We start from the raw sequence: 11,075 nt of genomic DNA, 5'->3' as shown, positions 1-11,075 counted from the left end.
GTAAATAAACATTGGCCATACCCTCAGTAGGGATCTGTGCTTGAGAAACATTGGCACCCTGACTCTAGAGGAGCTCAGCAGCCCCAAAGCCTGAGGTTTTTCTGGGGATTTTTGGGCTCAAACTCAGTTGTTTTAAACACTCCCAGAGCTTTAATTTGATGGAGAGGTCTGTGGGAAATCCCAAGCCTTGAGGATTTGTGTGGAACAGGAGAGTGTGTTGACCTAAAGCAATTGCGCCATGGAGGGTGGAAGTACAGTGGGTGAGAAACTGAGTTTTATTAGTTTTGTTCCACAGGCTTTTTCCCAGCAGGGAACAGAAAAAAAGAAGGGGTCAAAAAAAAAAAAAAGAACGTTGAAGGAAGAGATTTGTAGCCTGTTGTGTGGTGATAGTGTCTGTCCCTCCCCAGCAACGCTCCGAACGCACAAACCCAGCACGTCGGGCCGGCTGCTCCTGCTGAGGAACCTCCTGCTCTGCAGGGAGGGAGGAGCAGAAACCTCCTGTAGGATGTTTACGCACAAGATGCTGTGAGAACGTGCCAGGGTGTTAGTTATATTTGTATCATTGAGTAGTTAATGGTTGTAAGGAGACAAACTGTATATTTTTACCTGCCAGGATTGATGAATGTAGCTGCTGATGTGTTGTGATGTTTTCAGTCCCTGTGCCCAGTCAGTTCTGCAGTTCTGGATCATGGACAGTGGGTCCCTGTTCCTGCTGGGTGGGTCCTGGGATGGAGCCTCTCTGCAGAAGGCAATATTTGTGCCTTGGTTCTTTAATTAAAGCCTAACTGGAGCCTTTTAATCCCACACTTTGACTTTCAGAAGGTGTGAACACGTGCCTCCTTCACTGGAGACATTCAAACCCGCCTGGATGCATTCCTGTGTGATGTACTCTAGGTGACCCTGTTCTGGCAGGGGGGTTGGACTAGGTGATCTTTTGAGGTCCCTTCCAACCCCTAGGATTCTGTGATTCTATGTCCAGAGCAGCAGCTGGTTTTGCCATCAGCATCGTTGCCCCACAGGTGGATTATACCTGACATGTCAGGTCCCAGCCAAGCTCTTGGGGAGGTCAGGCTGGGGATGCCAGCAAGCTCACATATCTCCCCAGCCTCAAATGGGTCCCTGTGCCAGATATTTCCTTGAAATCACCTGATATCCTTGGCATGGTGTGTGCAAATGCCCCAGAATAAACAACGATTGCACAACACGCTGAGCTGAGGCTCCGCAGCAGCTTGTGCTGCCCATCAGGCTGGAGCCACCAGCACAGAATCACAGGATCTTAGGGGTTGGAAGGGACCTGGGAAGATCATCCAGTCCAGCCTCCCAGCCAGAGCAGGATCACCCAGAGCACATCACACAGGAACGTGTCCAGTTGGGTTTGAACATCTCCAGCCTCTCTGGGCAGCCTGTCTCAGGGCTCTGTCACCCTCACCGGAGAGAAGTTTTTTGGGCAGGGCAGGCAGAGGGGGGTTTGGAGGTGGGGAACTGGCTGTTTGGGAGCATTGCACCACCAGTGGGGTTGTGTTTTGTTTTTTTAACTTTCCTGGCATTCTCTCCATTTCTGCTGGCAGAAGTGGTGGTGGCTGCTGTCACCTGCTCTGAGCAGTGGCAAGGCCACCTACAGGACCTGCCCTGCTGTCCCTGAGCTGCCGTCCAGGGGCTGGTTCCCCGTCGGTGCTATGGGTCGTTTTAGAGAAAAATGATCACTCAGGCAAAGCCTGTTCAGTCTCTGCTGCCAGCAACAGGGGGAGATTGGCAAGGGAGGGAAAAGGCTTAAAACCAGGCCAGGTAGTTTGAGTTTGTGTACATGGAGCGTGACGTTAGAGCTGCCACCTCTGTGTCCCTTCCTGGCAAGGGGGTGATGGGGAAGCCAAGCCCTCAGCTGTGCCTGAGGAGCAGCTTTGGGAGGACAGACATCACCACCAGCACTTCCAGGAACCTCCTGCCTTGGGGGGAAGACTCAAACCATCTTCCCAAGAGTGCTGGGCGAGTGCTGCCAGTGCCACCTCCACCTCTCCTGCAGCTCCTTTTTCTCTCTGAACGCTGTTTGCAAACTGCATCCCTCCAGTTAGTGTTTACTGAGGTGGATATTAAGGTCTACTTGTAATTTTGCTCTGTTACTGCCTTTTTTTTTAGGTTTAAAAGAAAATGCAATGTTTGTAAACTTGTGCTGTGTGTTGTGTACTCTGTGCACTTGAGCATAAATATCCCATCAGCATTTATTTACAATAAAGAGATTTTAAAACATATAGATCTACTTTCCTCTGTTGATTTTCAGTTATTATTTGCTGTAACTATTGTGTGCTGGTTTGTGTGATAATGATGATTTCAGGGGGTCTGTGGAAAGTGTTTGGAGGAGGAGGGTCTGCAGGGAAGGGCAGGACTTTAGGGAGTTGAACTGGAAATGGTGAATCCTGCACCCTGGAGCTGCTGCTGTTCCCTTCCCACATCAGTTTTAAGAATGTTTTTATTTGAGCTATTGGAATTCGTATTTCCAGGTTTTCCACTGAGCTGGTAAGGTAGGGACACTTTTTTTAAAGGACAGTTACTTTTCTAGGAAAAAAACCTCAAACCTTGGATGTGGTCAGCCTCTTTTATCCTGTTTTTCCCCTGCAAGCTGCAGGTTGGGGAGATCCCAAGGGTGTTTAATGGCTGTTGGAGCAGGGGCTGGATGTCAGGGTGGCTCTGCTTTGCCTGGTGCTCCTGGCCATGAGCACCCTGCACAGGAGGTAAATAACCTCCTGGGTGCCTGCAGTGAAGCTGCTGATATTTTATTTCAGCACAGGAATCAGCTTGTTCTGAATCATCTGGGAAAAGAAGGAAATCTTGAAAGCCTGTGTTTGTGATTAACTGGATTCCTGGAGGTGTTAAGGGGAGGTCAGTACGTGCTTGGGGTGGTGAGGGGCCTGTTGTGAGCAAGCCCCAGCCTGTGGGTGAAGGGCTGGCAGCCTCTGGCCCTGTTCTGCTGAGCAAGAATGGGATCAGTCTCATTGCATGTTGGTGTGGATTCAGGTGAACTTCAGCAAGGCTCCTGCTCAGTGCAGGGACATGGTACATTTTCCTCGCAGAATGAAGCTCGGATTTGGCAGAACAAACCACTACCTGTGAGAAGCACAGCCTGGGGTAAAAAAGGCCATTGCCAGGTCCTTGGTGGTGATTGAAGCCTGGATGAAGTCATGCAGCCAAAGTGCAAGAGGAGCAAATGTTTACAACTACAGCTGAAGCTCCTCTTAACTGGACAATGAGGCACCAGCTACAGCCAGATTTGGGAGCAGCTTTCAACAAGATGAAGGGCAGCTGGGTTGCTCATCCTGAGCATGGGTGTTCACCTCTGAGTGATGCTCCCAGTGACCTCGTGTGCTGCTGAGCTCCAGCTGGTGTTGCTTTAATGGGATCAGCTGGAGCTGGCTGAAGAAGCCCTTTTTTTGAATGCTGACTATAGGCTTTTGAGGCCAGAAGAGATGAGCTCGTGGCTGATGTGCCCCAGGGTGAAGCCAGACCTTTATAGTGTGCCTGAGGTCCCTGGGCATCACCTGGGCACCAGCAGTGGCTGGGTGCTGTGGCTGCAGGCTGGAACGGGCAGCTCCTGCTCAGCAAGGGTCATTCAACAAAGAGTTGGCAACTCCACGCTGTAAAACAAACAATTTCAACATCTGCTTGGGTTGTATTCAGTTTTCTAGTTTTTGCTTTGTGGGTTGAATAAATCACTTCCTTCTAGCTCGGGGGAGGAGTTAATGATTTATGGGTCACCAGAATTCTGCAGAATTCAAACTTTCCTCTGATCTGGGTGTGCAGCACGTCAGAGCTCCTCCTTCAGCCCTGCAGTGCCTGGGGCTGGGGGGACAGGGCAGGGACAATCATCACTTTGTCTTGCAAGACCCCAACACCCTGAGTTGCTGTCTCCTGCTGCCAGACCTCCAGGTGGGACAACATTCAGTCATGCAGCTTTAGGTGAGTTTGCTTTTGGGAAGTGGGCTGGAGCTTTCTTGTGACTCTAGCAGGCACCAAGATTAGTAAATTAGATCAAGTTGAACCAAGAGCTGTAACAAGGATTGAAGGAAAGCCAGAGGAATGAAACAGCCATGAGAAGTGTTTGGTTTAGGGCTGAAAGCATCAGGACATACTCTTGTTTCCAGGAGGAAGGTGGTCATGTGGAGCACAGGTAACATTGGGAAGGTTCAGGCTTATAAAATAAGATCCTGGATAACAGAGAGGACCCTTCCTGAGGTGTGTGAGGTTAGTCCAGATTGCACTTAAATTCTGTGTTGTAAAGCAACCCAGTCTCCTGAATGACTTGCTGGCTTGAAGCTGCATTCTCAAAAAGTGCAGAGAAATGAGTCTGGTGGGATAAAGCCTGTGGGAATGGTTAAATATCTGCAATCAGATGTTCTGCTTCTGTTGTGTTTTTATTCCTCTAGGTGTGCTCTGCTGGAGCCAACCTCCCTCACCCCAGCCCAGCTCTGCCCCAGCAGCTCCTCCAGGCTGGGTCTCAGTCCTGTTGGGCAGAGGAGCTGGCAGAGGAGCTGCTCCCCTCTGGATCAGGGATTGCAAAGGCTCCTGCAGCTTCTGCTCCCCAGCCACATCTGTAGGAACTGCTTGAGGATGGAGAAATGAGACCTGTCCTTGTGAACTATGGTCATGCTGAGTGTTAATACCCCTCTGGTATTTTTTACAGATATTCAGCCTGGAAAAGGAATGTGGTAACTTCTGTGGGATCTCTGGGCAGGAATAAGGGAAGATGGCAGCTGTGGAGCTGGGGAGGCAGAGGGGCTGTGCTGCTGTCCTAGGGCTGCTCCTCACTGCTGCTCTTGTTGTGGCTGTCCAGAGTAAGTGAGTGAGTCTGTTGGGATAAACCAAGATCCCTCAAAGGAAAACCTTCTCCTGGGGTTCACAAGACTTGGATCCTTCTCTTTTCCTTATTGTATTTGCTTTTTGAGAACACTGTAAATCTCTCTTCTTTTGCCTTTTTTTTATGTGTAAGACAGGTATAAAATTATTCCAGCTGAATAAGGTGCAATGATTTGTGCTAACTGGGAAAAGGAAACAGTCTGGACTTTGTGACCAACCTTTGAAGCTGCTGGATGAGGTGTGAGGAGCACAGGATCACCGGGATGCTGCTCCTCCCTGTCCCTGCCAGCCTCAGCCATCCCTGCTCATAGGCTGCTCTTCTCTTTGTTCCCAGCTTCCAGGCCACTGAAGTGTCCTTGCATGGATCTTCAGAGTAAATCCAGCCTGAGTTCCCTCTGCTTTTCCTCCCAGCATCTTTCTGATGGAATTTCTGTCTGCAGGTGCCTGCCAAGCTCCGCCACGTCTCCCATCTGCAGAACTCAAAGAGAAATACCAAGGTGCTACCAGATTTCCCTACAACTCAGTGGTGGAATATGCCTGTCGTCCAGGCTACAGGAGAAATCCTGAAGTCAGAAACACCCTTGTCTGTGGAAGGAACAACATGTGGCACGGGTCCAAGGAGATCTGTATCCGTGAGTGTATTTTGGGTTGGCTTTTGATTTTGTTTTTTATTCGTTGATGCCACTGGCTCATCTTGTAGGAGCAGTATCCAAAGTGAGCTGGTGGGATGGTGGGAGATGAGTGACCTGAGAGGAAGCACCAGTTGTATTCTACTAAGTACTGGCAATGATGGCAGAAGAAGAAATCTGCTTTGATGCTTTTTGCTGATTCAAAGGATGTTCTTCTGCTCAGGCACTTCTTAATCTTGATTCCAACAAAGTATTTCAGACTTGCAGTAGGAGAACCCTTTAGCTGTGAAGAAATGCAGAAATGCTTTCATACTTGCCAGAGTTATTGCAAAAGTCCACGGAGACTGCAGAGTCTGGCTGCAGGTCCTGAGGCAAGTCTGAACAGCATCATGTTGTGAGAGGACAAGGGGGGATGGTTTTAAACTGGAAGAGGGGAGATTTAGCTCAGACATTCGGAGGAAATTTTTCACTGTGAGGCTGGTGAGAGCCTGGCCCAGGTTGCCCAGGGAAGCTGTGGCTGCCCCATCCCTGGGGGTGTTGAAGGGCAGGTTGGATGGGGCTTGGAGCAGCCTGGGCTGCTGGGAGGTGTCCCTGCCCGTGCAGGGGGTTGGATCTAGATGATCTTTGAGGTCCCTTCCAACACAAACCAGCTTGTCTATGATGATCATGAATCATAGAATAATTTAGAGTTGGAGGGGAAATCTGGAGGTCTCTGGTCCATCCCCTTTCTCAGTACTGGGAGAGTCTTCTTCTTTCCTGCTGCATTTTCCTCATTCTTCAAGAATCTGAAGTAAGAACTGACCCCAGTCCTGTCATCCCCCAGCAAAGATGTGCAGCCACCCCGGGCAGCCCGACAATGGCAGACTTGACCTACAAGAAATGGTCACTTTTGCTTTTGGTTCAACAGTGAACTTCACCTGCAACCTTGGGTAAGCCAGGAGGACTCAGGGCACGAGTCCTCCTCTTCCCCAGCAATGTTTTGGATCTCTTTTTCCATCCAGATTGCAGCCTGTGCTGTGATAAGCCTGACCCGTGCAGGCAATTGCAGACTGTGACTGGAATCTCTTTTTAGCTTTCCTCTGAGAGCTTTAAGGCTAACTGAGTTGTCTTCATCTCACACCTTGAGGCAGTTCTTCCCAAATACAAGTTCACCCTCCTGGCCCTTTCAAAATTACTTCCAATGTTTCAGCATCTTTTTTTTTTAAAAAAAGGCATCAATACTGAGCTCAGAGCTGTGGTGGTAGCTGCAGCTGGCTGATAAAGCAGATATTTTTCCTGATAAACCATGTAATTTCTTTTCATTTAAAAAGTGCTTTTCTCAAAAGCCAGTGTTATTGAAAAAAATTATATTGATGGCAAGTTTGTCACCTGTAATTATGATAAAGGAGCCAAAACTATCCTGCTGGTAATGTTACAGGTAATACATCAAAACTGAGTTTGTTGAGTAATTCCCTCTCCCCTGTTTCACACAGGTACAGGCTGGTTGGAAGTTCTCAGATTCAGTGTGTGATTAAAAATGATGCTGTAACGTGGAACAGAGATATTCCCCTCTGTGAAGGTGAGTGGATTTCCTTAATTGCTGTGCAGCTTCAGCATTCCTGGGGATGGATGGAGAGGCAGTCGTGCTGCTCTGCTGAGGATTTCAGCACTTGGACACATGGTGGAGTCTGGAACAAAGTGGGTTTTTTTCTGGTTTTATTTCCTGCATCATCCTGCAGAATTTTTTTCTCCCTGTCTGGGAGTAAAGGCAGCTGCACATAACCCTGGGGTATCCCCAGACCACCTGCTCAGAGCTCTGGGGGCTGGTCTGCAGCTTCCTGGAGACTTGCCCCTCATTCTGACCCTTCTGGAACCTCATGTTTCAGCTTTGTTCTTACCAGAATTTTGGTTCAAAAGTAATGAAGTTCCCTCTCTTGTTCTTCCCTCTCTCTACCTTTTCCTCCCCAGCAATCCCATGTCCACCCCCTCCCACAATAGCCAATGGAGAGCACAGTGGAACCAACCAAGAGCAATTTGAGTATGGATCCTCTGTCACCTACCGCTGCCACCCTGCCAGGAGGGGAGAGAGTCCTTTCTCACTGGTGGGAGATGCCTCTATTTTCTGTACAACCACAGATCATGAAAATGGTGTCTGGAACAAACCAGCCCCTGAGTGCAGAGGTGAGGTGGGCACTGGGGGCCTGCAGCAGCCATAGCCCCTTCCCCACTGCCCTCTCTGCTGGAGCTGCTTTTTGCTTCCCAGCCTCTACCTTTACCCTGCTGGAATTGCCTCTTGCAGATGAGACCCTCTGAGCTTGGTAGCAGCAACAGGAATTGGGGTTTCCCTTTGCAGGGACTGGGACTGCTCAGGGTGCCCAAGTCAGCAGGGAGATGGGAGTGGGATTTGAATAGTGTTTGCGGACCAGAAGATGCCTCTGAGCTGCTGGTCTGTGCAAAGCAACATCCCCAAAGGCTGTGACACCTACTGCCTGATGTTCTTTTTATGCTTTGTCTTCATAAAAGAAAAAACAAACAAACAAACCCCACAAAAACCCCACCCCAAAACACCAAAAGCAGCTGCAATATGGAGCAAGGAGTTTAAAAATATCATGTCAGGCTGCTCCCTTGTCATGTCCGTTTCCAGCCTGTTTGCTGAGCACATCTTATGCCACAGAAACGTTTCCTACACCCCCACCTCCCCCTCCCCTAAGCACGATGTTTCCCGGGGCAGTGGTGACCTGCGAGCAGCCCAGCCTGGAGCACGGGAAGCTGCTGAGCGGGTACCGGCCCCGCTACACCTACCGGGACACTGTGCTGTTCGACTGCCATTTCCGCTACACCCTGAACGGCAGCGACACCTCCACCTGCAGCCAGGAGGGGCTCTGGCACCCACCGCTGCCCCGCTGCCAGCTCAGTGAGTGTCCGGGCTCCCCTGGCCCTTCGCCTTCTTCTACAGCATCATGAGAGCCTCTGCTCCAAGCCTGGAGAGGAGAAGGCTCCAGGGAAACCTTAGAGCAGCTTCCAGTGCCTGAAGGGGCTCCAGGAAAGCTGGGGAGGGGGCTTGGGACAAGGGCAGGGAGGGATGGGATGATGGGGAATGGTTTTAAACTGGAAGAGGGGAGATGTAGCTCAGACATTAGGAGGAAATTCTTCCCTGTGAGGGTGGGGAGAGCCTGGCCCAGGTTGCCCAGGGAAGCTGTGGCTGCCCCATCCCTGGCAGTGTTGAAGGGCAGGTTGGATGGGGCTTGGAGCAGCCTGGGCTGGTGGGAGGTGTCCCTGCCCATGCAGGGGTTGGGACTGGATGATCTTTAAGGTCCCTTTCAGCTCAAACCATTCTGTGATTCTATAATATAATTCAATGATTGGTTGGGTTTTTTTCTGCTGTAGCACTAAGGTGACTTCAGGAATTTAGGCCATGGAGATTAAAGCCTTGTCCCATTCAAGCTGATGAGCACTTCTCAGTAAGATTTAAAGGGATTAAATTAACCATTCGGTACTTCTAAAGTTTGTTGGTAGAGCCTCAGATAGTATAAACTTGATTAGAAATCATGTCTCATTATAACAGTGACAATTACCTGTCTGAAGTCATTCCTATGTTTTCATTTCTCTCCACTCACTCGTTACCATTACTGGCCTCAGATGGTCAAGGGTGTCTCAGAAGGAACAACGTGATCTCTAACAGAACAGAGAGAATTTGGGGGGAAATTGTGGTCCCACAGTTTTGTCCCTAAATTGCTGTTTTGTTCCTAGGTAGCTGTGAGGACCCTCCAGATGTGGGTAATGCTTTTAAAGCAAAACTTGCTGGCAATTTGTTTCCTGTGGACACTGTTGTTACCTATGAGTGCAGGGAGGGCCACCAGTTCAGCCCGGGAGAAACCACGCGGCACGTCCAGTGTCTGCAGGACTTTACATGGACTGAAACTCCAGCTCCTTGTGAGAGTAAGTGCTCCCACCCCCTAGGAGCATCCAGGGACTGCTTTGGGGCAGCTTTAGTGTTGTGTTGTGTCTCTGTCAGCATCCAATGAACCTGCTGTCACCCAGGTGGCTTTGCCGTGGTTTCACGCTTCCTAACGTTTGGCATTTCTCAGGAATCCCTTGCCCTGATCCAGACATCAGAAATGGAAAGCCCTTGTATGTATGGGAAAAAAAGGACAGTTACGTGTATGGAGACAGACTTGAAATTACCTGTGATGATGGTTATGCCTTCAAAGGCCTTGGTGGTACCGTTGTGCTGCAGTGTACGAGTGAGGGGAGGTGGGACCCAGCCATCCCAGAGTGCACCCGAGGTAGGTGAGAGCTGGTGGGGCATGTTGCCCACTCCTTTTGTTTGACTGCAAAGCTTCAGGTCACTCTGTGCAGCGTAGCTGCCTGCTGGCTTTGGCAGAAAAATTTACACCTGGCCTTAGATGCTGGTAGTGGTAGCCAGGGAGAATCATGCTCCATGGCCATGCATCCCCACATCTACTCCTCCTGTAATACCTGGGAAGAAATAGGGACCAAAGATCCAGTTTCTTTATATTGCCTGGGAATTGCTGTAGGAAAAGTGTGGAGTTTGGGGAGGGAGCTGATCAAGTGTCCAGGAAGATGGGATGGGAATGGGGGTTGTTGGCAGCTTTTACAGGCTTTGGAGGTTCCTGAGAAGCCTGGGAGACATTTACCCAGCAGGAAGGGGATGTGGTTTGTGCTGTGGACAGCAGCTAGGCTGGTTTGCTGACATGAGGCTTGGGAGCAGGGGATGGTCTCAGGATGTTGTCCCTCTCACAAGAAAAGTCAGCAGGATAAATATCTGACCCTGCTGAAACAAATTACTTGGCAATGTGGCACCACTGCAGTATCAGCAACCTGCTGGAAGCAGCCTGAGCCTTGCCAGGAAGAAAGGGCCTGCTCCACCTCCCAGCCAGCAGTAGCCTCTGGCTGATCCCTTGTCCTGGCCCTAAGGATGCCTGTGAGGTGCTCAGCAGTGCCATGAGGGCAGCTCAGGGGGAAAGCAGGGGCAGCAGCCCCGGGGTGACAGTGCTGAGCTCTGGGGGTGAGCTCTGGTTGGCAGCACAGACCCAGCCTTCCCCCCAGCCTTGGGAAAGTAAAACCAGAATCTCTTGAGAGTTGCAAAGTGTTGAGATCTGTGTCCCAGTGAGAGTCACCTTTTCTTTCAGGGTTCAGATGCTCTGTCATCTCCACAGAGAGCTCTGTCTGAAAGCAGCTGATGTTCTTTCTCTCCCACTGCTTCTAGAACCTCGCTGCCCGAGGCCAGACATTGCTCATGCAAAAGAGATTTTTAACAGTAAAAATGACTACACAGTGGGGACCCTGGTGAGGCTGGAGTGTGATTCTGGGTACGTGCTCAGGGGCCAGGACTCGACCCGGTGCCAGGCTGACGCGACCTGGGCTCCCTCGTTGCCCTTCTGTGACCGAGGTGGGTGCAGCCCGGGCTGGGAAGCAGGGCTGGGGAGCAGCAGTCCAGAGCTGACCTGCCCTCAGCAGCTGGGTCTGGGGAATGGGATGGTGATCCCTGGCTCAAGGGCGGGAAGCCTGGAGGTGTCTTCTCCTGGGGCTGAGGCCCAGGTGGGAGCCTGGGGCCAGTATGAGAGGCAAGAAGAAGAGACAAGAAGAGGCAACAAGTTA

The 11,075-nt window shown here is 50.5% G+C and overlaps 1 protein-coding gene across 1 annotated transcript; it reads left to right on the top strand.

Annotated features, from left to right (window-relative positions):
- Positions 1-238: 238 nt before the first annotated feature.
- LOC104388625 (membrane cofactor protein-like) lies at positions 239-10,786 on the top strand (the record flags this gene model as incomplete). The annotated part of the gene is made up of 9 exons (XM_009997510.1): positions 239-260; positions 5,322-5,477; positions 6,298-6,403; positions 6,947-7,032; positions 7,422-7,634; positions 8,185-8,367; positions 9,204-9,392; positions 9,542-9,739; positions 10,684-10,786. Coding segments are annotated over exons 1-9 (1,256 nt in total), but the record flags the coding sequence as incomplete, so codon positions are not given.
- Positions 10,787-11,075: the final 289 nt, after the last annotated feature.

This window comes from Chaetura pelagica, unplaced genomic scaffold, assembly GCF_000747805.2.
Source record: "Chaetura pelagica isolate M959 unplaced genomic scaffold, ChaPel_1.0 scaffold215, whole genome shotgun sequence".
NCBI lineage: Eukaryota > Metazoa > Chordata > Aves > Apodiformes > Apodidae > Chaetura > Chaetura pelagica.
This window is presented reverse-complemented; position numbering and strand designations above follow the sequence as displayed.